The 25679-nt window shown below is 39.3% G+C and overlaps 1 protein-coding gene across 5 annotated transcripts in view; it reads left to right on the top strand.

Moving 5' to 3' along the window:
* The window catches only part of NELL2 (neural EGFL like 2), a 420064-nt gene that overhangs the window by 268712 nt on the left and 125673 nt on the right, over positions 1-25679 (top strand). For all 5 annotated transcript variants that reach the window (XM_055581465.1, XM_055581456.1, XM_055581449.1 and 2 more), the window contains 2 exons: positions 20300-20422; positions 23186-23281. In XM_055581465.1, coding sequence (XP_055437440.1) covers positions 20300-20422; positions 23186-23281 — 219 coding nt within the window. The remainder of the gene's footprint in view (positions 1-20299; positions 20423-23185; positions 23282-25679) is intronic.

The following is a 25679-nucleotide window of genomic DNA, read 5'->3' as shown; positions in this document are numbered from 1 at the left end:
ATCATGCCAAACTGATTTTTTTAATGCATGAAAACATTCAATCAACAAACATAGAGCATTCAGTTCTAGTCAAACATTCCACCAAGCACTCGGGATTTAGCAGGGATGCCTACAGAAAGTTTGCTGGTGATAATATGCTTGAGTAGGGAGCTAAGATGGAGAAGGCAATGGCACCCCACTCCAGTGCCCTTGTATGAAAAATCCCATGAACGGAGGAGCCTGGTAGGCTGCAGTCCATGGGGTCGCTAAGAGTCGGACACGACTGAATGACATCTCTTTCACTTTTCACTTTCATGCACTGGAGAAGGAAATGGCAACCCACTCCAGTGTTCTTGCTTGGAGAATCCCAGGGACGGGGAGCCTGGTGGGCTGCTGTCTATGCAGTCTCACAGTCGGACACGACTGAAGCGACTTAGCAGCAGCAGCAGCAGCAGCAGGAAACTAAGAATCTCTTTTAAAGCTGTGTTTACATTCACACCTGCATTCTGTCATTACTTAGATGTCCAGCAATGGCTGGGAAGTTGATTAATGCGCATTATGGCAGGACTAACTCCCCTTCCAAACTATCTACTTTGTCAGTTGTGTATAAAAACAGAACACATCTTCCTTGTCACTAAGGAGATCATAACCTAGAAGTGAAAATTGATCTGTACACAGACAGCTGCGATTCAGGCCTATAATACAGCAAAGTGCAGCAAGCTAAGGAAACAGGTTAGGCAAAGACACTGAGCCATGAAAGTGATGAGTCAGTGGCAAAGGAAACAGAAATTTAAAAAATAAGAACAAATCAATCTCTGCACATCTACCTTCCTGTTCCCAAAATAAATCTGTAATTAACATCATATTATACATTTCCTAACATTCAGTTACTCAGAAATATGTGTAGCTAAGGATTTCTGTCTCCTCTTCTAGAGAATTCTATTTCTCATAGGTTTCCAAACACGATACCATCATTTTATTTTTCCTAGCTCTGGGACTTTTAAAAATAATGATTTTGATTTAGTGGCTTAGTCCCTTCAAGCTGTTATAACAAAAACACTGCAGACTGGGTGGCTTAAACAACAAGCTTTTATTTAGAGTTCTGGAGACGAGCAAGTTCAAGATCAGGGTACTGGCAGGTTCATTGTTGGTGTCAGCCTGCTTCCTGATTTATAAATGACAGTCTTCTCCTTGTGTCCTCAGATGGCAGAAGGGGCATGAGAGTTTTCTGGAGTCTTTCTTATAAGGGCACTCATCCTATTCATTAGGGCTCCATCCTCATGATCTAATCACCCTCTAAAGCTCTACTTCCAAATACCATCACTTTGGGGTTTAAGTAAGTAAAGTTGCTCAGTCGTGTCTGACTCTTTGCAACCCCGTGGACTGTAGCCTACAAGGCTCCTCTGTTCATGGGATTTTCCAGGCAAGAGTACTGGAGTGGGTTGCCACTTCCTTCTCCAGGGGATCTTCCTGACCCAGCGCTCGAACCCAGGTCTCCAGCATTGCAGACGCTTTACCGTCTGAACCACCAGGGAAGCCCACTTTAGGGTTTAGATTTCAACAAATGAGTTTCGGGAAGATCCAAGTTTCCAGGCCATAACATTCAGTTTATCATTTTGTCTTGGTTGAGACTGGATAATGCAGAGGACAGATTAGAAGATGGAAGCAGAACTGGCCAGTGGAAAATAAGTCACAGTCCACTTGGTCAACCTGCCATCATGGCCCAGGAGGCTGCTTGAGCCAGCTGTTCTTGGGTAACTTGCAAGTATTTCCCATTTTGCCTTCTGGCCTTCCTCCTTTTGTCCCAGTTTGTCTGTCTTAAAGGGACATTTTCGATGAGCAGATGGATTTTGTCATTCAATTGAAGATACATGGAATACATTCAAGTAGCACTAAAAGAGGGAGGTTTTAAATATACTTGCTTGCCAGTTGTATTAGATCTGAGCCCCCAGAAAAGGAGGGGAGGAAAGGCTGTGATGAGGGGGCCCTGGGTGTAATTAGAGGAGGGGAAAGTAAAATCTGTGAATACAAAGAGCACATGTTTTCCCCAGAGCAGGACATTGTTGATTGTAATTAAAACACACTTACAGTCAGGCAGAAGATTGCTATAAGTTACCCATTAAAAAATTTTAATTGATACTGCAGAAGAATGAAAGAATGCAGGATGATTAAATTGGAGAAGGAAGAATGGAAATAAAGCTCACACTGAGTGAAGAAGGGTAAGAAGCCGAGAGGTAAGAAGGCAGGTAGTGAAACCACCAGAAGGGAAGGAAAAGAAAGTTAGGATCAGGATCCAGTCGCACTAGTTATTCAGCTGTTCATCTGGTTTTGAGATCTGATTTCTGTTCACATTCAAACAATTCAAATCGGATTCAAAGAATCTGATTGGGATCCTGGAAGCCAAAAGGACTGAGGATCCACGAAGGGTGAAAGGTGAAGGGAAGAGCTTGTTGAAGAGGGGAATATACTATTCAGTTCAGTTGCTCAGTTGTGTCCCGACTCTGTGACCCCATGGACTGCAGCACACCAGGCCTCCCTGTCCATTGCCAAATCTGGAGTTTACTCAGACTCATGTCCATTGAGTCGGTGATGCCATCCAACCATCTCATCCTCTTTCGTCCCCTTCTCCTCCTACCTTCAATCTTTCCCAGCATCAGGGTCTTTTCCAATGAGTCAGTTCTTCGCATCAGACAGCCAAAGTACTGGAGTTTCAGCTTTAGCATCATTCCTTCCAAAGAAATCCCAGGGCTGATCTCCTTCAGAATGGACTGGTTGGATCTCCTTGCAGTCCAAGGGACTCTCAAGAGTCTTCTCCAACACCACAGTTCAAAAGCACCAATTCTTCGGTGCTCAGATTTCTTTATAGTCCAACTCTCACATCTATACATGACTACTGGAAAAAATCACAGCTTTGACTAGACAGAGCTTTGTTGGCAAAATAATCTCTCTGCTTTTTAATATGCTATCTAGGTTGGTCATAACTTTTTTTCCAAGGAGCAAGCGTCTTTTCATTTCATGGCTGCAGTCACCATCATCAGTGATTTTGCAGCCCAAGAAAATAAAGTCTCTCACTGTTTCCACTGTTCAATTCAGTCACTCAGTCATGTCCATCTCTTTGCGACCCCATGAACCACAGCATGCCAGGCCTCCCTGTCCATCACTAACTCCTGGAGTTTACCCAAACTCATGTCCGTTGAGTCAGTGATGCCATCCAACCATCTCATCCTCTGTTGCCCCCTTCTCCTCCTGCCTTCAATCTTTCCCAGCTTCAGGGTCTTTTCAGATGAGTCAGCCCTTTGCATCAGGTGGCCAAAGTATTGGAGTTTCAGCTTCAGCATCAGTCCTTCCAATGCACACCCTGGACTGATCTCCTTTAGAATGGACTGGTTGGATCTCCTTGAAATCTATGGGACTCTCAAGAGTCTTCTCCAACACCACAGTTCAAAAGCATCAATTCTTCGGAGCTCAGCTTTCTTTACAGTCCAACTCCCATACATGACTACTGGAACAACCATAGCCTTGACTAGATGGACCTTGGTTGGCAAAGTAATGTCTCTGCTTTTGAATATGCTATCTAGGTTGGTCATAACTTTCCTTCCAAGGAGTAAGCGTTTTTTAATTTCATGGCTACAGTCACCATCTGCAGTGATTTTGGAGCCCCCAAAAATAAAGTCAGCCATTGTTTCCCCATCTATTTTCCATGAAGTGATGTGACCAGATGCCGTGATCTTTGTTTTCTGAATGTTGAGTTTTAAGCCCACTTTTTCACTCTCTTTTTGCACTTTCATCAAGATGTTCTTTAGTTCCTCTTCACTTTCTGCCATAAGGGTGGTGTCATCTGCATATCTGAGGTTATTGATATTTCTCCCGGCAATCTTGATTCCAGCTTGTGCTTCTTCCAGCCCAGCGTTTCTCATGATGTACTCTGCATATAAGTTAAATAAACAGGGTGACATTATACAGCCTTCACGTGCTCCTTTTCCTATTTGGAACCAGTCTGTTGTGCCATGTCCAATTCTAACTGTTGCTTCCTGACCTGAATATGCTCTTCAGGGAACATGAGTGATAGAATGGCAGGTTAAAATCCTTCTCCAACTCCTCTGCACACGTTCAGAGATTCTTGGGAGCAAGAGCTCCCCTCTGTGAGAAACAGTGAGAGAAGAATTGCTACATTTGAAGGAAACTCAGGCAATGGCACCCCACTCCAGTACTCTTGCCTGGAGAATCCCATGGACGGAGGAGCCTGGTGGGCTGCAGTCCATGGGGTCGCTAAGAGTTGGGCATGACTGAGCGACTTCACTTTCACTTTTCACTTTCATGCATTGGAGAAGGAAATGGCAACCCACTCCACTGTTCTTGCCTGGAGAATCCCAGGGACGGAGGTGCCTAGTGGGCTGCCGTCTATGGGGTCGCACAGAGTGGGACACGCCTGAAGCAACTTAGCAGCAGCAGCAGCAGCATCAAGTAAAAGTGAATGATTCAGAATGAGGTTTTGAATGAAAGCCATTTCAAATTCTTTAAAAGAATATAATATAAAAAGAAGAGGCACTCTAACCATCAGGAGAGAAAATCCTTTTTGGATTTTAAGAAATCGTTTCTAAATAACAGAAAAAAAGATTTTGCTATACTGCTGAATTGACTCCTGCCTCTTAAGAACTAAAAAATGGGTATAAATTAGTTGACAGCTTCCTCTCTGTCTTCTCTCTATACCTAGTACATACAAATTATATGCATTCAGACATACAAATATATAAACACACATTCATACAAAATATATTCATACATATACTGCACACATATAAAGAAATACACTTATGTGTACTGTCTTATGAGCAAACCACAGCTATAAATATTTTGGAAACAGGTATTCTGCCTTAATCATCTTATAGCAATTACAACTCTTACTTAAGCATATTAGATGGGGAAACAGTGGAAACAGTGAGAAACTTTATTTTTTTGGGCTCCCAAATCACTGCAGATGGTGATTGCAGCCATGAAATTAAAAGACACTTACTCCTTGGAAGGAAAGTTATGACCAACCTAGATAGCATATTGAAAAGAAGAGACATTACTTTGCCAGCAAAGGTCCGTCTAGTCAAGGCTATGGTTTTTCCAGTAGTCATGTATGGATGTGAGAGTTGGACTGTGAAGAAAGCTGAATGCTGAAAAATTGATGCTTTTGAAGTGTGGTGTTGGAGAAGACTCTTGAGAGTCCCTTGGACTGCAAGGAGATCCAAAAAGTCCATCCTAAAGGAGATCAGTCCTGGGTGTTCTTTGGAAGGTCTAATGCTGAAGCTGAAACTCCAATACTTTGGCCACCTCATGCTAAGAGTTGACTCTTGGAAAAGACCCTGATGCTGGGAGGGATTGGGGGCAGGAGAAGGGGATGACAGAGGATGAGATGTTTGGATGGCATCATCGACTCGATAGACATGAATTTGGGTAAACTCCAGGAGTTGGTGATGGACAGGGAGGCCTTGATCTTCGTTTGCAATTCATGGGGTCGCAAAGAGTCGGGCATGGCTGAGCGACTGAACTGAACTGAAATGAAGCATATTAGAACTTATTTGTAATATCAATAAACATTATTGCAATTAGAAATACTAAAAAATATCAAAAGGTATTAGCTCCAGCATGTCAGAGGTAGCTATATACTGTGAAAGTACAGAATACACAGAAAAGTGTGAGATAAAAGTATATAAAAAATACTTATATATATATTATGTTTAATCAAGTATGCTGAAGAAATATATATATATATATGTAAAATCCTTTGGAATCTTAAAGACTCTTATATGTTGTATTTTGCTGTAGTAAAGACTCAAGTAACTTTCTCTAAGAGATGAATTTTGTGATGAAGCTCATTATAAAAAGTCAGCTTACAAGTGAAAAGGTCAATGATTTTCCTTTGTCCCATAGTCCCAACCCTTTAATATTTGAGGATCATTTTACTTTCTGTACGTTGAACAATAAAAGGTCAGAATATTATGTCTGATCCAAGTATGAGAATCTGAGATCGTCTTGAAAATCATTGGGAAGGCTTGTCTAGGTTGTTTCAGTTGGTTGTTTTTTTCTTATATAATTTTGTATTTCAAAAGCCCCCTTTTATGTTGCATTTTTGAGATACTTTTTCTGATTCAGTTGGTTGAATATACTCTCTATTCTTACTATTTTTTTGTAGGCATTAAAGCAGAGCAGGCCTTAGAACTTTAAATGAAAGAATAGATCACATGGTGTTAGGTGGGGATGATCTTTTTCTCTGTTAGAAGTTTTCCCTAGCTTAGTGAACATCTTCATTTCTTTCAAATGAATCTTAACAGATGGGGGGGAAAATGCCTCTTTTCCTAATTCAGAGGCAGCACTGGTATTAAAATGTAGGAGCATCAAGCTTGAACCTTTTTCTTGGTGAAATTAAGCATCGTGATCTCTTAAGCAATACATGGGTACTGCTCTAAATGATAAATCCCAAGCATGTTACATGGATTTGGAATGAGTAAAATGTAAAATGTTAAGTACCCAATGTAAAGTACTCTGAGAAATTGAAAAGATGGATTTTGTATAGATTGAAGCCAAATAATTATTTCAGTATTTGAATCCATGTTTACCAAGCACCTAAAATACGTCAGATGTTATGGCAAGAACAGAGGATTCAAAGATCTGTTATAAAAAATTTGCTGTCTCAGGGAGTATACTGATTCATGGGGGATGGGTAAAAGAATTATCAAAGAAAAATCCTGACAGTGTGATAAAGGTTAAGCTCATGCTAATTTATGAAACATTTTCCTGCACTGGATTGTTTCATTCATTACCTCAGTTAACTCTGAAGAACATACAGATCCACAATCCCCTATCTACAGTTCTGAACTCCAGAATATCACAGAGAGCTCTGAACATTGATTGTTTTTATTTTTAAATTCATTTAGCAGCAGAATTGATCTCATACCTGTTATTTTCTCATCTTTATCCAATTTGATATGAATAGTCATACCTTTACTACAGAAATATTTGAATACTGAGTACTAACCCAGATCCTGCTTGAGATAGCCCAGATCCTGCTGGAGACCAGAGGGCTATAGGGTTGCAAAGAGTCAGACACGACTAAGCGACAAACACACACACACCCCAGATCCTGCTGGAGATTTTACTTGTACTGTTGTTAGGTCCATTTAACAGAGGAGGAAACTGTGATGTAAAGAGAGTAAATAATTTATGTAAGATCTGACAGCTGGTAAAAAGCAGAGCCAGGATCTGAACTGAGGTAACCTGACTTTATTTATTTATTTTTTTTAATTTTATTTTATTTTTAAACTTTACATAATTGTATTAGTTTTGCCAAATATCAAAATGAATCCGCCACAGGTATACATGTGTTCCCCATCCTGAACCCTCCTCCCTCCTCCCTCCCCATTCCATCCCTCTGGGTCGTCCCAGTGCACCAGCCCCAAGCATCCAGTATCGTGCATCGAACCTGGACTGGCAACTCGTTTCATACATGATATTTTACATGTTTCAATGCCATTCTCCCAAATCTAACCTGACTTTAAAGCCCTTACTCTTAATACTAGTACTGTGGCTTTTAAATGCTGTGATGTGATTAAGCATGTCCTAAGGGGCTCAACTAAATTAGACTGAGGAAGTTTTCAGAAAGGTTTTCTGAAGAAGGAAGTTTTGTTTGATCTGAGTGGGAGGTGAGTAGGAGAGTTAGACAAAGAAAGTGAGGAAGAGCCTTTGAGACAAAGAACTCAGATGCCTGTGTGAAATATATAAGGATTGGCTGGTATGATCTTTGGGCATTAGTAGAATCTTAATCGATGTCATCATTAATAATGGGTACCATGGGGGAGTTGTAAATGATGCAGTTTGGTGACAGCAAAGTGTCATAATGAAAGTCTTTATGAGTAAGTGGTATCTTGATGGCTAGGGATAAGGTTGAAAACGGCCAAGGAAGTAGAATCTGGATGAACTGGCCCTTGGATGTGGTGGTTGGGATGAAGGGCAGAGAGGTCTATGGGTGTGTGCTACGTCACTTCAGTGTGACTCTATGGACTGCAGCCTGCCAGGCTCCTCTGTTTCTCCAGGCAAAAATACTGGAGTGGGTCACCATGCCCTCCTCCAGGGGATCTTCCCAACCCAGGGATCAAACCTGTGTCTCTTAAGTCTACCTTTGACAGGTGGATTCTTTACCACTAGTACCACCTGGAAGCCCCAGAGAAGTCTATGGTGACTCCTAGATTCCCAGTTTGAGAGGAAGAAAGACCTAGGGGATACATTTAGCTACAGATTCATCTGTGGATGGGAAATCTGAGGATGTTCTTTCCTGATGACCTGGATGTTTTCTGTGAAGTTGTTGGGAAGAAGTAAGGAGTAAGGGAGTGCCAGGAGTATGGGAATGAGAATGGGGCAGGTGTTTTAAGAGAAAGCAGCATGGCTATTGAGGGGGTTGGAAAAGAAAGCAGGAGATGCACAGAATTGTCACTGCAGAATACGTACTTTGAATATTTTGCATTCGTGGGCCACTGAATGTTTTGTGTGTTAGAGATATACTTTATAGTGATTGACTGACTCCTTAGCAAATACTCACTGGAGATCAGTGATGTGCTGATCACTGTGTTGGATGTTGGGGCAGTTGATGGACTAGAGCCAAGGCTTTAGCATCTAGGGGTTATCTATGAGACGGATTTTGGTTGGGGAATGTTTTCTTGGTTTCTTGTCACCATCAGTAGAGTAAATTCAAACTTCTAATATGATCTGTGCTTTTATATTTGACTTCTTAATTCTATTTTCTTCTTTTCCATAAAAACCAAATCAAACCAAACTAAAACGAGAACAAAAATAACAAAATCCCTAAAATTAAGATGCTTTCTCAGTTCTATTCATCTCACCACCGTCTTTCTGGTCATCCAGATTTGAAACCTAAGCTATTTTTAATGCCTTTATTCCTCATGGCTCAAAAATGGATTCACTGTGGGGCGCATTAGTTCTGTGTCTAAGCCTGCCCCTCTCCCAGCATCACTGTGTTCGTTTTATGGTAGGCCCTCTTTCAACACAGTTTCATTCCACAAGAGTATAGGAACTGGGACATATAAAATGAATGACACAATTGCTGCCTGAAAGGGACTTGAATCTCATGATCTGGGGGCTTGACTTTGCAGCTCTTCTTTCTGTGTCCTGGCAGCACTTCTTATGCTGGCCCTGTGCATCGCCCAGGGCGGTGCTTGGCAGGTGATAAGCACTCAGTTTCGGTCTATCTGCTTTCTTCCCCTTCCACTACCCCTCTTCCTCTTCTGTATCCCTTTGTTTCAACTCAGTGTTGCACAGACACTTTTTTTTCAACTCTCAGTAATAGTCTAACACCAATTTAAAAGGAGAAGAATAAAAGGAAGAAAGAGGGATTAAGGAGAGGGAGGCTGGCTTGCTAACATAGGACTCCTCCCTGTGTCAAGGAAAGTTATTCTCTCCTCCACTGCATACCGCTATTAATTTCCCTAAAATCAACTCTAATTTTGTGATCCCACTTTGTATTGTACAGAGGAAGTGGCTCTTTATAGTCCACCTGATAAAATCGTGCTGTTTTCCTGACCCTATTCACACTGTTCCATACTCTTCCCTGTCAGTCATCAGCTATAGCAGCTCAGTCTCTGTACCTCATCTTGTGTCTTTTGCACCCACGCTCTGTCCATGTGGAATGTTCCTTTCCATGTTTGTTCTTTTCCTGTTAAAACTCTTTCTGTCCTTCAAGACTCGCTTGTTTGGCCTGTTTGCTACATGACATTTTCCTGGAATTACGGGAATGCTTCTCAGTTGTTCCTCATCTCTTCCTCTTTAAACCTTTGAGATCTCTGTTTATAGGTTTTAATTTTTGGTCTTATCACCTCCCAGCTATATGGCATTGGCAAGGAAATGTCCTGGCTCTGAGAAAGCTCTAATTCCTATTTGTAAAATAGGAATAATAATAGGACTAATCTGAAAAGATTTTTGTGAAGACTGAAGGGGATAATGCATATAAAACACTTAATGTAATGCTTTAGAGTATGTAGTAAGCACTTAGAAATTAACTATTGTCATTATTACTATGATTTCTCTCTTACAGCACTAATCAATAGCTGCAGTATATCATAGTTATTCTCTCTTCACATCATGAATCCTGTAATCGTTCAAAAGTTTCTTGAGGTCACAAATCCCAGTTTGATGCATCTTTGCCTCTTCTGGAGCACTAGACTCACACAGCAGAAGCTTCACAAATGTGTGTTGAAAGAACAAATAAAAATCACCTGGTTGATGCTTCAAAGTATTTTGTTGCCCTACGTTGGGTTCAGACAAAGCTTACTCCATGAGACACAAAATAGGGCAAAGTAAGATTTTGCAATAAAAATTGAATTTTAATTTCTTTGTGAAATTTCTGTAAGGGTAAAGAGGGAATTTGTGCTTTGGTTGTTAAGATTCTTGATCAAATAAGGATTAGGCAAGAAGTCTGAACACTCTAAGTGAAGTCTTTTCACTCTAAGTGAAAAGACTAGAAGAAAATAAACCAAGCATGTCAAAGGAAGGAAATCTAAAAATTCCTAGTTGCCGAACAAACTGAAGAATAACAAGAAGTCAGTGTTGAATTGGTGTGGTCAGTGAACAGGAAACTTGAGTACTGAACAAGAAATGCTTGGGTGTAAAAATGAGTTTTAGTGGCTTTGCTACAGCTGTAGGCATTAAGCAGGCTGAAAGTATAATTTCTTGTAGCTACCTGAATAGTGTTAAAAGTAAAAGTAGATTTCTGTTGAAATGACCTTGTAATAAATAGACATTTCTCTCTAATAAAAGTGAATAAGTAAGGTAACTATAAGAAACAAAATGAATAGCTCTGGGTAGGTTTGATAGAGGCATTTTCCCTTAATGTAACCACTGAAAGTTGTTTCAGCGGCATTTTAGAAAACAGAAGAATGTCCAGAATGTGTTTGATTTCAGAAGAGATTACGAAGAAAGCAAATTCTGTAAGACATTTAGGTTTTCTCCAAATAATTGAAATAGAAAAGAGGACATTATCTTTAGCTGTCCATTTGCTAATAAAGACAAAATGAGTTTTCCCACTGAACTAGGTAATGAGATGAGAGGGTAACTAATATCTGTTGAGGGTCTATTATTTGCCAGTGTGCTTACCTTCATCCTTTAAGTGTATTCTTTGCAATAGTTCTCTATCGTAGGTCTTAATTTTCTCATTTTAAACTTAGAAAGATCGGCTAACTTTCTCACGGCCACTGAGAACTTTGAATAAAATGGCATCTCAAACCAAGCCTGTCTGGAAAGCATATGTATCATGTCACCTCCCTGCTATTGCTTATTATAATAGTACATAATTTTCTCATATTTCTACTTTGTCCTTCAAATGTAGTTAGGGTCCCCTTACAGAACAGTTGATGGGGGACATTTTAAACTGATAAACGGAAACAGTCTTCTTTAATCATTAGGACAGATGTTTGGATTTCAGAGATTTGTCTTGCTGGTGTCATTGAGCGCTATGTCTTCACATGCTGGATCACTAAATATTTGAGGAGGGGGAGGAAGAAAGGAGAAGAGAGAAGGAAGTGCTTCAAGTTCTTTCCAGTAGGCCCCCAAATTATCTAAAAATTGTTGAGTTGTAATAGAGACGTTCTTTATATTCAGTTTGTACTCACTTTGAAAAGACCTGCCATTGAATAAATTATCCTGTGAATGTTCTAAGGAGCTATGCGTGCATGCTAAGTTGCTTCAGTCAAGTTTAACTCTTTGCAGCTCTATGGACTGTAGCCCACTAGACTTGTCTGTCCATGGGATTCTTCAGGTAGGAGTACTGGAGTGGGTTGCCATGTCCGCCTCCAGGGGATCTTCCTGACCCAGGGATCAAACCCGTATCTCCTGCATCTCCTTCGTTGCAGGGGAATTCTTTACCGCTGAGCCAACAGGAAAGCCAAGGGGCTATGGTCAAATCCAAAGAGTTATTTTGTTTGAGAAACAGAGATGGCATGTATTATCTGGGGACTCATCACTGTTGCCATTCTTTTGAGAGAAAAATAAGAGATCTCAGTTGCAGACCCATGGGCTGTCATATTCTGATGCTCTTTACAGGTCAGAGCACATTGACTTTGGTGGGGACGCATATGATTGAAATTCATGGAGGAGCTTCTGCAAATCTCCTTGATACCTTCAGGCAAGCAATATGGTTTCCAGAAATGTAAGAGGACAATAACCAAGCAGTTCTTTGTTTTTGAGATAAATCCCCAATCTAACCATATAGTCTGATGATGCTATTAAGAGCTCCTCAAGGAAATGGCAACCCACTCCAGTATTCTTGCCTGGAGAATCCCATGGATGGAGGAGTTTGGTGGGCTAGAGTCCACGGGTCGCAAAGAGTCGGACACGACTGAGCGACTTCACTTTCAGTTTCAAGAAAAATTTATACTTCTGTGGGCTTGCTTGCTGCAAGACTTATCCAGTCTTAAGTCTGATGGAGCTTCTTCCCAGGTTTTTAATAATCAAATCATAGTAAAGGCCTGATGTTGGTTGTCACTAGATTCAGAGCCACATCTTGCCACATTCAAAGAGAGAATATGCTCATTTTGAACTTGTAGTCTAGAAAACACTCAGTTCAAAGACAGTGAAGCAGTTTTCTTTGTGAAAATTTCACCTGTGTATTGTGATAGCCACTGTTTTCCCAGCATTTCTGGATTTAGACAGGAGAGTAGAAGATGCAGCATAGGTAATGTAATTCTTGTGACTGGAGAAATCTATCAGAGGAAAAGAAAGACTCTCTGAGAGTATTGGGCCAGTTATAAAGCTATGAAGATATATTACTTTCTGTTATCAGAAGAGTGGAATTTACTATGTAAAGATGTCAGCCAAAGGATCTGGTATATTACAGGGATATAAACCAGAATTACCCAGAAGCAAAGGATCACATTACCAAAGCCTAACTGACTCTTGGACATTGGTGATATCTGTTTGCCAAACTGCATTAAGGTTGAACTTCCAAAGACTTAATTTGAGGGAAGCAGTGCTGGAGTCCAGGTTCTATGAGACAGTTACTTTGTTTTTCAAAAATTTGTACTTGACCATTTTGCTATTTTCCTTTTTTGTATTGAAAATGTCTCTCAACTTTTGAGTGAAAATGTGAATTTTAGTATGAGCTGAAATTACCTCAGTGCTTTGTCCTATGGAGTTCTATAATTTTGAATAATGCTCTTATAGGGTCAAAGTACTAGAAAATACAATAAAGAGATCAACAACCTCAGATGTGCAGATGATACCATTCTAATGGCAGAAAGTGAAGAGGAACTAGAGCTTCTTTTTGAGGATGAAAGAGGAGAGTGAAAAAGCTGGCCTAAAACTCAACATTCCAAAAACTAAGATCATGGCATCTGGCCCCATCACTTCATGGCAAATAGATGGGGAAAAAGTGGAAACAATGCCAGATTTTATTTTCTTGGGCTCCAAAATCACTGTGGACAGTGACTGCAGCCATGAAATTAAGATGCTTGCTCCTTGGAAGGAAAGCTATGACAAATCTAGACAGCATATTAAAAAGCAGAGACATCACTTTGCTGACAAAGGTCCACATAATCAAAGCTATGGATTTTTCTGTAGTCATATACAGATGTGAGAGTTGGACCATAAAGAAACCTGAGTGCCAAAGAATTGTTGCTTTTGAACTGTGGTGCTGGAGAAGACTCTTGAGAGTCCCTTGGATGGCAAGGAGATCATACCAGTCAATCCTAAAGGAAATCAACCCTGAATATTCTTTGGAAGGACTGATGAAATTGAAGCTCCAATGCTTTGGCCACCTGATAGAGCAGACTTATTGGAAAAGACCTCATGCTGGGAAACATTGAAGGCAGGAGAAAAAGGAGACAAGAGAGGATGAGGATAGCATCACCAACTCAATGGACATGAGTTTGAGCAAACTCTGGAAGATAGTGAAATTCAGGGAAACATAGCATGCTGCAGTCCAAGGGGTCACAAAGAGTTGGATGTGACGTAGCAACTGAACAGCAGTAACAGCTTCCTAACACTAAGCATTAGAAGACTTCTAATGTATAAACATTCAAAATTTCTGGATAATTACATCAAAGATCACTAGAGTAAAAAAATAGATCAGGGAAGACTTATCATTAAATGTCAGGAGGCTCTATCGCATAGCAATCAGTAGACTACTTTCTGGAGTCAGATGTCCTGATTCACAGCAATAACAGTTATCAGCCATGTGATCTCAGGCAAGATAGGTAACATCTACACGCCAAATTTAACTTTCCGAAAAATAATGATGTTTCCTCGTGAATATGAGGATTAAATGAAGTGGTTTTTGTTACAAAGTGTGTAGTATGTAGTAAGCACTGAATTAGAGGTACAATTATTACAAAGCACTGAAATTCATTCAACCTTGTAAGAGGCTCAAGATTCCAAATAGAAAAGAAGCAAATATGTAAGTGCTGTTTTAATTTAGAATCTGTAACTTTCCTTCACACACATAAAAAATATCTGTGTCAAATGCTCCCTTCTGCATAAAGTCATTCTTGTATTCCCACTTACCCAACTAGAAATGACTTTCTCTGTTGATCTCAACAACATTTTTAAACAGAGATTACTTTCTTGCTTCAGCATTTCTCATAATGAAGCCATGTATGGCTTTTATGTTTTTATCTAATCTCCCCAACTAAATTATAAGTTGTGTGAGGGTAACTACTACTTATAGTCATATTTTTAATCCCAGGAAAATCCTAATACAAATAGACATTGAAAAAGTTGTATTTAATTGAATTGTAAATATATTTAAATTACTTTCACTCCTATTTTCTGTAGTATTTGCATTTTGTATCATAGTGAATTTCTTGAATAGAACATGTGCTATGTGTATTGTATGTCTGTGTTGAAATCACACTGAGAAAAGCTATGTGAATTTTAGAATGGCCATCTCATCTCTAGATAGTATATTCATTCTGGAAACAGCTCAATATGAATACCAATTTTAAAATTCAATTTGAATCCAACCTAGATAGCATATTCAACAGCAGAGACATTACTTTGCCAACAAAGGTTCGTCTTGTCAAGGCTATGGTTTTTCCTGTGGTCATGTATGGATGTGAGAGTTGGACTGTGAAGAAGGCTGAGCACCGAAGAATTGATGCTTTTGAACTGTGGTGTTGGAGAAGACTCTTGAGAGTCCCTTGGACTGCAAGGAGATCCAACCAGTCCATTCTGAAGGAGATCAGCCCTGGGATTTCTTTGGAAAGAATGATGCTAAAGCTGAAACTCCAGTACTTTGGCCACCTCATGCGAAGAGTTGACTCGTTGGAAAAGACTCTGATGCTGGGAGGGATTGGGGGCAGGAGGAGAAGGGGACGACAGAGGATGAGATGGCTGGATGGCATCACTGACTCGATAGACGTGAGTCTGAGTGAACTCTGGGAGTTGGTGATGGACAGGGAGGCCTGGCGTGCTGCGATTCATGGGATCGCAAAGAGTCGGACACGACTGAGCAACTGATCTGATCTGATCTGATGTGTTATTATGACTAATGATCTGTTGGGTGTTGAGTCTTAAAATGATTTTAGATACATTAACTTACACAGGTTAGTGAAACGAAAATATTTTTGTTATATGTAACATCTGCTGCTACTGCTGCTAAGTCACTTCAGTCGTGTCCGACTGTGAGACCCCTAGATGGCAGCCCACCAGGCTCCCCCATCCCTAGGATTCTCCAGGCAAGAACACTGGAGTGGGTTGCCATTTCCTTCTCCAATGCATGAAAGTGAAAAGTGAAAGTGAAGTCGCTCAGTCGTGTCCGACTCTTAGTGACCCCATGGACTATCCAGCCCACCAGGGTCCTCTGTCCATGGGATTTTCCAGGCAAGAGTACAGGAGTGGGGTGCCATTGCCTTCTCCAATGTAACATCTACATTTAGGTAGATTCAGGTATGTATATTATTACTCTATTTTCATAAATGAATTTTACTGTGCTGACCTTTGTCACTGGTATAAAACCAGTTTCACATATATGTGAAGATGCAGAGCAAGCGAATTATGGCATTCAAGAGAAATTTTTGCCAGCTATCACTATAAGGTTATCTGTTCTATATAGAATGTACTGTAATAATTGACATCCATATTACTATTTTTTAAGAAATGTTAAAGGATGGAGTTTTCCTTCAGTATTTCTTTCTTTTTTCCATTTTACTGTTTAAAATGCATAGATACAAAAATGATTATATTTTGATTAAAATTATTATGTGCTAATATTTTTAGTGAAAAGAAAAAGTAAAGGGTGCATTTGGTTTCAATCCCAGCTATTGTTTGAACCTGTCATGTCATATGAACAATGACATTTTATCTGAGGATATGAGGATAGCATTGAATCTGACAGATTGAATATTCTGAACATCATACCTGAAATGTCTGCATTTCACTATATGTGAAATAAAACTTGGAATTCATTCACACTTACATCCTGACATGCTCTTCTCAAACACTGGTATATAATATTGATTTAAATTCTGTCATAATATTTCCCTCCTTATTTTATCAATTATATGTTTAAAATGTTGGAGGAAGTTTTAAAAATGGATAGGCTGACTGGTGGGTTGGTGGTTGAGTCCTTAGGGGTATGTGAGTCAGGGAAAGGGTAAAAAGATTGACATTTGACCAAAACTAGATATGGCACAGCAATCATTAACTATTTATTGAGATAACCTTATAGGATATTTGCTCCTTGCTTCATTCACATTCTCTTTCATAAAGAGCTGTCAAATTAAAGTTAATTCTTCTGTGAGATTTCAGGAAAGGCATTTTAAAAGACTTTTCTTAAGATCACAGTTTAGTTGATAATTGTATGACCAACTTTAAGTTGTGTGAAAAAAAATAAAGTGATGATGAAAAGGAATCAATATTTGTTTTCAAAGTGTGTCTTGCTATCTTAATAAACTTTTGAAATATTCCAAACCAAATAAAATACCATGATAGGAAAATCAGTAAAAAACAAACAAACAAAAAAACAGCTTAAATTTCAGTAGCTTTCCATTTGATATCTAGTCTCCAGTTGAATGGGGCTTCCCAGATGGCTCAGCGGTAAAGAATCCACCTGCCAGCATAAGAGATATAAGAGATAGGGGTCTGATCGCTGGGATGGGAAGATTCTCTGGAGAGGGAATGACCAACTATTCCAGTATTCTTGCCTGGAGAATCCCATGGACAGAGGAGCCTGGTGGGTTTTAGCCCCTGGGGCCACAGAGTCAGATACAACTGAGCAACTGAGCACATACACACACAATACAGTTGAATGGATTAGGTTGACTTGAATGATAACAGCAGAGGAAGGTTATCCTAGCTTTCCTGATTTGGTCATTCATTTTTTCAATCATTTATTCAAAACACTATCTTTAAATGCTGAAGTGAAATACAAAGAAAAATGTAAAATTCTTCTCCTAAACTTCACAGTCCCAAGTGGTGCATGAAAACAGAGGACCAAGGAGAAGCAGACACTTATGATAAAATATAGTAAGAGAGCCTTGTGCTAGGGAAAGCAGACAGAAGCCCCCAACTCTGCAGGAGGTAGGAGAAAGATATTTTCACAGAAAACATGTCATTTAACAGTGAGAGACTTTATTTGGGGGGTGGGGGCTCCAAAACGACTGCAGATGGTGACTGAGCCATGAAATTAAAAGACACTTGCTCCTTGGAAGAAAAGCTATGACCAATCTAGACATGCATATTAAAAAGCAGAGACATTACTTTGTCAGCAAAGGTCTGTCTAGTCAAAGCTATGATTTTTCCAGTAGTCATCTATGGATTGTGACAGTTGGACCATAAAGAAAGCTGAGCCCCGAAGAATTGATGCTTTTGAACTATGGTGTTGGAGAAGACTCTTGAGAGTCCCTTGGACTGTAAGGAGATCCAACCAATCAATCCAGAAGGAAATCAGTCCTGAATATTCATTGGAAGGACTGATGCTGAAGCTGAAACTCCAATACTTTGGCCACCTGATGCAAAGAACTGACTCATTGGAAAAGATTCTGATTCTGGAAAGATTGAAGGCAGGAGGAGAAGGAGATAATAGAGGATGAGATGGTTGGATGGCATCACCAACTCAATGAGTTTGAGTAGGCTCCGGTAGTTGGTGATGGACAGGGAAGCCTGGCATGCTGCAGTCCATGGGGTCACAAAGAGTCAGTCACAACTGAGTGACTGAACTGAATTTAAAAGTAGTTTTAAATCCATGGGGCAGGAGAACCCATGGGGCAGGCACTGAAGGCCGAGAGAACGTTTGCACCAGTGTGCACTGGTACATTTGAAAACTGGAAAACTGTCTTCACCCTTGAATTGCTTAGGACCCACTTCTTCATTTCAGTGGATGCTGTGAGTAAAGGACCACAGAGGAAAGCAGATCCTGGGTTGTGCATTTATTTATGTTTGTTGAACATTGCCATACTGGATGTTAAACTAAATCTTGTTAGGCCCTTCCTCTACCCAGTGGGTACCATCTAATTAAGAGGACAAGCAAGGCAGGGATAAAAACAGCATCAAATCAATCAGCAGCTGTCTTTAAAGGGCCTGTAGCTATCCATATAGAGATTTATAGATTAACTGCAGCTCTTTGAATTGCACTGGAAAGAAAATTGGCAGCAGCTGCAAACTACACAGCGCAGATTTATTTTGCTTTAGGCAGCTGAACTCAGGTAGGTAGGCTGCCCGTTCTGGTCTCTCCGATATTTAATCGTGTCCAAGGGTAGCCCCAGTTAAGACATCCATTTGTAATCCAGCTGTTTTCTAGGCTTCCATCAGTATGCATAAATTTATTAAAATCTCTAAAATATTCTGATTCTAAATAATAAAAGTGGAATTTTATATAATTGGGGGAAATTCAGCCAGGAATTTGTAGAATAAGGTATCTATTACTGTAATTCTAAAACCTTAGTGACTGAAATCTCTCTGTCCTCTGAAAAGTTATTGGGAATAATCTTTATAAAGTTATTATAGAGCTATAATTAAAGGTATCCAACTTTGAGCTTGTTTAACACAAGACATAGAATCATGAAATGTTAACCTTTTAAAAAAAAAATAAAGAGCATCTGATTTTAGTAGTTAAATGTTAGTCTAAACTGCATATGTCAAAGGCAAGTTTTTTTCAAAATTAGATATATTACTGTTATGTTGTTTAGAATAGTATGTATGTTGTTTAAAATACCAAGAGTTCTAAAGTGAAAAAGAAATATTTCTTTTTGCTTTGATTATTTATATCATGGTGAATTAATGGGTTAATTAATGTAATTATATTAAAATACATATTTAATTTTAGACCTGAATAAAATTTATGCAAGAGCCTGGGTGATCAGTGTGAGTATGAGGCTGTAGGGATTTCAGATTACTGAACTAACTCGTATGCATTTCCTTATCTGTATTTCATTTCCTACTTGTCTTGATTCTAGTGTTAGATCTGTTTTCTTTCTCATATTGACTGTAGTTATTCCTCACATTTACATTTTTGCTGAACACTGAGCTAGAATCCTGAAGTTGCCTGTTATGACTGAATTTGTGCAGGCCCCTGGAGCGCTCTGAGCCACCATTGACTTGTCTTTAAACTAGTGATAATGACATTGGTTCTGCCTCTCTCATAGCAGAGCTGGGGGTATCAAGTGTGTTTCGGTGCTTTTGAAAGTGTCAGGTTACACACAGTTAGAGAAGGTATCATATTGACTGTATATCTCAAAAAGTTTGTGTTTGCACATATTATAAAGGCAAGTTTGTCTTATTTAAGAAAAGTGTGACCTCCTTTGCAGAAAGAGGCAACTTACGAAGAAATGCCAATACCCCCAACAGTTTGCATGTGTATCTTTATGCTTGCAAGTGTGGATGTGGGTGTTAACTGCATCTAATTCCCAGGGCTTCAATTCCATTATCCTGCAGGTCAGGATTCGTGGAGCAATACAGTCACATCTCCTTTCCTATCATCCTTCCCTTACTATAGGAAAAAGTTAGGTGGCCGATTATATCATGAGATATAATGTTAACCACTGAGACTAAACAGCTGGCTGTGGTATCTACTTCTGAGAGTTAATCCCTATCCTTCCCTGTCTGCTCCTCTATTCCTTCCTACTATTCATTTGCCTTTTGTCCAAATCTTTTTGTGTTCAAAGTTTGTGGATGTATGCACTATGTATGTACCTCAAAATACAAAATCTTCTTTAATAATTTGTGCATGTTTTTGTTGGAAAGAAATACCATACAATAACAAAGATATAGGTACAATTTAAAACACAGTGTCTTTGAAAATCTATCTTTGAGTAACAAAACTGTATCCTCATTTCAGAACATGATGAGTGTGTCACAAATCAGCACAACTGTGATGAAAATGCTTTATGCTTCAATACTGTTGGAGGACACAACTGCGTCTGCAAGCCAGGCTATACCGGGAATGGAACTACATGCAAAGGTAAAAGATTTTAAGTGCTAATACCTCTTCCATTAGGGATGATGCACTCCATCTCTCCTCTCCACCCTTTTTCATCACTGTTACCTACCTTCTGGGTGTTTCCCACAGCCATTGAGAACTTCAAAGTGTAGCTCATGTTCTTCCTCTTGGATCACATCAGTGTTTAAGTGGCCAGCTGTTCATCAACTCTGATTTAATGTTCCATGACCTCAACCGCAGTGGTTTTGCACCTTTACTCCTCTCAAGCAGACTGTAGCCATAACCATACCCGAGGCACTTTTGTACAGAACTGCTCCATCTTTGAAATCTAGATTTTAAATTTTTATTGTCTAACCCCAAGTCCCTTTGCTTCCAGTTTTTCCCTTCTGTTCTTTTCATAGATTTTCATCTTTAACCTCTCTGATCTTTCCTTTTCATCCAGTTTTCCAGTCTCCTCCCAGGTTCATATACTTCTTTTTGAGTCCAAACATTGCAGCTGTATTTTTTCAGCAGTACCATCAATCCACTTGTTTTACTACCATGATTCACTGTAAAATATCTATTTGGGATCAGTCAGACTGTTTTTCTTCTCTATTTTCTCTCTTGAGCTGTTAGGTACTAATTAACCGGGAATATTGGGTTCGTATGTATTGTCATCTCTGATTTTACCTGAGAATTATACCTGAGAATTATTTATCAATAATTCTCAGATTTTCATTTGCATCAGTGGACATTCCAACTAGTCTACCACCATCCATTAATTCTCTCTTGCACCCATGCTTTCTTTTTCCTTCATCAGATGAGCTTACCTCCTAGTTCACAAGGGAAATAGAGGAAACTATTTTGGAAACTGTTTTGGAAACTCATACTGACTTCCATAGGATAAAGTCCATATTCCTTATTATGTCATATAAAACTTATGATTTGTCTAATTTAGGCATTTTAAGCTTCAAAACTGCCCATTCCTCAAATACACTGTCATGGAGATTACTAAAATTAATTTTATTTGATGCCATGTATATGGGAGACAGGAAATAACACTAAATGATTATTAATGCAGTGGCCTTGGAGCATGAGTCTAAGGCCTGTTCTGCAATAATACACTGGATGCAGACATGGATGAGCCAGAGGATTATTCTGTTTGTAAAAGTTATGGAAATCCATAATTTAGAGCATTGTGAAGATCTGCTCAGTTAGGGGTCCAAATTCCACAAAGATTTCCTCAGAATCTAGACTGATCCAGAGAAAAGCTAAATCCATAGCATAGTGAACCTGATCCCTTAGGACTTCCCCAAAGCGTCTGGGTGTGCTGAGAGTTAAGATTTCATCTGGGAGCCCGACCTTCTCAGTCTTAGTTTTACTTGACTCTCACTCCTTATTCATATGAAGAGTAAAGTTTATAGTGTAAAGAATTCTTGACGCCTTGAGTAGATGCAGATAGAAAACTCTTTGAAATAAGGAGAACTTTCCAGGATCTATAAATTTCTTCTGGAAATTAGGACTATAGGTTACCTGAGTAAAGACTCTCCAGTCCTGTGTGCCTCTCTGATGGGAATGTCAAAAGCTGGGAAGAGATGCAGTTTAGATATAGGATCTGCATCCTGTCCTCCATCAACATGCTGGAATCTTGTAAATTACTCCAGTGAAGATATATACATGATATACCCTTTCTTTTTATGAGACTTAAATTCCTAATCTCTTTGCAAATTCCTGGTGACTAGGTATTGTTTTTGCCTAGGATGAAGACAGATTAGGACCTAGAATCAAAGAAGTCAAGTCAAGCTTCTTTTAACTCAGCCACAGAATCTCAGATTTCTACAGTTTACCTCTCTAGGAAAGTACATCCTAACTAACTATAGGAAGCATGCGCCAGAAAATTAGAGAAAAAGCTTTTGCTTGAGGCCTGGAAAATGCTGGTGTGGTTCATCCATGACAGACCTGGCCAGGCTGAGGGAGTAGCCCTGAGCCTTATAGAAACAAAGTATAAATTGAGGTGGAAACAGAAGTTTCTACCGGTACACAGTCTTACCTACCTTGTTTTTCCCACTTTTTTTTTTTTTTTTTGGAAGCCAAACCATCTCAAAACATCACCCTTGCAATGGCTTGAAGTTTGGCTACCTTTTCTACTCACAGAAAAACTCCCCTCACTCACAAACCCACTCTAACACAACAGGCCATGAAGTTCCTTTGCTCTGGATCCTGACCTATCCTTGGCGGGGGAATGCAAGACTCTAAGACCCCTTTGGCAAATTCTCATTATTGACCAATTCATCCCTTTAGGATGGATTTATAGCTTTTTGAAAGATGGGGCATTTTTCTAGTATTTTTTGACATTTTGAACAGTGTGAAGAATGATCAGAGCCTCATAGGATTCAATCATTTCTAGTTTCTGAGTCTCATTCTCTAGATGATGGTCTGCTCTTTAGGTAACTGTCTAGGATAGTTGCCATTTTTTATAGTTTTAATTTCAAGATTTTTAGATTGTTATAATGAGATGTAATACTAATTCTAATGCACTTCCTGCTGTGTAAGGTTACTGGTTTTTGTTAAAAGAAAGTTCAGTATTTTCTTTTATAGGTGAAACACTTAACATCAGAAAAAGTATTGTTCTACAAATTGTGTTGAAGTTTCTTACCTATATGGGAAGTATATTATGAATATGAAATTATAATAGGATGTATAATTGGATGTCAACATCTCCAAGGCAATAAAGAAAAGCTAGTTTGAAGAATCTTGAATTGTTTCCTTATAAAGTGCTAAAATCATGTATCTGAATTATTTTAGCATTTTGCCAAGATGGTTGTAGAAATGGAGGAGCTTGTATTGCCGCCAACGTGTGTGCCTGCCCACAAGGCTTCACCGGGCACAGCTGTGAAACAGGTAAGGATATCATACCGTCTTCTAGAAAATGAACTTTTACACCAATGTATGAAGTAATCCATGAGGAAAATAGTGTTTCAAGTAGGCTCTCAAAAGCATGGTTCTATTAACACAGAAGCTTAGGATGCAGGAGGTAGAAAGTTTCAGGGAGAGGTATTCACTGAATGTTTGCCCAAAGTCTAAAGAGGTTTTGCAGCTATTAAACTAGAAGCATATTGAACTTTCTCAGGAAAAAAATGTGTGGGATTTCCTAGGATTTTATGACTTCATAATTCATTTTACTCATTTGGAGCCCTGTGTTCCTGGAAATTATATGATAATATCAAAACATGGAGTTCAAGCTTCTGGTCAGCTCACTTCCTGGAATATACTACTTCCTACATCCACATTTGAGATGTTTTAATAAATTTTTACCTGGTCCACTTAATGTTTTTTCATTGTCATATATTTACAAAATATTTAAAGTTCTCTACTCCTTAATTTTTCCTCATCCAAGTCCATTCTGAACTTACTCTTTCTGATAGAGACTAATACTAGGAGCTTTTAAAAATATTTAAATATATATATCTATACACAGTATATGGCTTATGACTCAAAGTAAGATGGTTTTGTCCATTTAAATATACCTTAAGAATTTAAAAAGTACATTGATTATTAGGTCTTAATTAAAATCAAGTCAGTAGTAGTTTTGGTTGCTTTGGGCTGTGTGCCTGCTGTCGCTTTAGTCATGTCTGAGTCTTTGCAACCCTCTGGACTTAGCTCACCAGGCTCCTCTGTCCATAGGATTCTCTAGGCAAGAATACTGGAGTGGGTTTCCATGTCCTCCACCAGGGGATTTTCCCAACCCAGGGATCAAGCCCACATCTCTTATGTCTCCTGTATTGGCAGGTAGATTCTTTACCACTAGGGAGGGCCACCTGGGAAGCCCTACTTTGGGTTAAATGGATTCTAATAGCAGGTCCTCACAAAGTCCGATTATTCTCCCTGAGAGAAAGCTGCTGCCACCAATGATTGGTGGTCACTGCCTGCCATTGCTTTTCATAAATCTCTATGCAGTAGACACAGTGAATGTCCCATCTCCATCCCTCTTGCAGTCATCCGGTTTAATAAACACATCAATCAAAATGTACGACAGAAAATGCTCTGGTCCACTTGGGAAGTGAAAATTTTGCTGAATGAGTACTGCGACTATACACAGAAGGTTGCTCATGAAAGGACTGCATCACTACATCCTTTGTTTCTGCAAATACATCTAAGTGGTTCTTTTCAAACTTCAGTGACTAATGGGTAACAAACATCTCTAACAGAAAATGCCTAGTGACTATCCTTGATATATGGGGCTCTTTCTTAAGAGATCATTTCTTAAATCAGGAGTTCCAAAACTCAGCATGCATGTGAATCATTCATAGAGCTTATTAACTACAGATTTCTGATAATTAACTATCTTGGATTTACTAGCTCAAAATCAAATACTTCCAGTGCAGTGGTTCTACAATGCTTCTATCCCATGATCTCTACTAGTAACTTCCCCCCCACACACATATATATCAAGGTACATTTTAATTCTCCTGTACATTAGCTCCTGTGCTGACTGTGTCCCTTGAATACTATAGTATTTTATGCTGTTTCTGGTGCAGAATCTGGTTAGTGAAATAGTGGCTTCTTCAGAGCATTTCAGTGGTGTGTATTTTTGAAATAAAGACTGTCCCAGAAAATCTGGGATGAAAAATGACCGTGCTCAATCCTGCATATCATTCCTCCACTAAAAAAAAATTATTTGGAGAGATTGTGAAAGTGTGAAATGGCATAAGATTAATATGAGCAATGTAAAATTTAAAACTGGAGTTAAAAATAATGCAACAGAATATTTAGCTTTCTCTATATAATTATCCTTGAACTTTCAGTCTATAAGAGGAGAGTCTCACACTTGCTCTAAGTTCGGTTCAGTTGCTCAGTCATGACCTACGCTTTGTGACCCATGAGCCACAGCACACCAGGCCTCCCTGTCCATCACCAACACCCAGAATTTACCCAAACTCATGTCCATTGAGTTGGTGATGCTTTCTAACCATCTCATCCTCTGTCGTCCCCTTCTCCTCCTGCCCTCAATCTTTGCCAACATAAGGGTCTTTTGAAATGAGTCAGCCCTTCGCATCAAGTGGCCAAAGTATTGGAGTTTCAGCTTCAACATCAGTCCTTCCAAAGAACATCCAGGACTGATCTCCTTTAGGATAGACTGGTTGGATCTCCTTGCAGTCCAAGGGACTCGCAAAAGTCTTCTACAACACCAAAGTTCAAAAGCATCAATTCTTTGGTGCTCAGCTTTCTTTATAGTCCAACTCTGACATCCATACATGACTACTGGAACAACCATAGCCTTGACTAGACGGACCTTTGT

The sequence above is a fragment of the Bubalus kerabau genome, chromosome 1, assembly GCF_029407905.1.
Source record: "Bubalus kerabau isolate K-KA32 ecotype Philippines breed swamp buffalo chromosome 1, PCC_UOA_SB_1v2, whole genome shotgun sequence".
Classification (NCBI taxonomy): Eukaryota; Metazoa; Chordata; class Mammalia; order Artiodactyla; family Bovidae; genus Bubalus; species Bubalus kerabau.
This window is presented reverse-complemented; position numbering and strand designations above follow the sequence as displayed.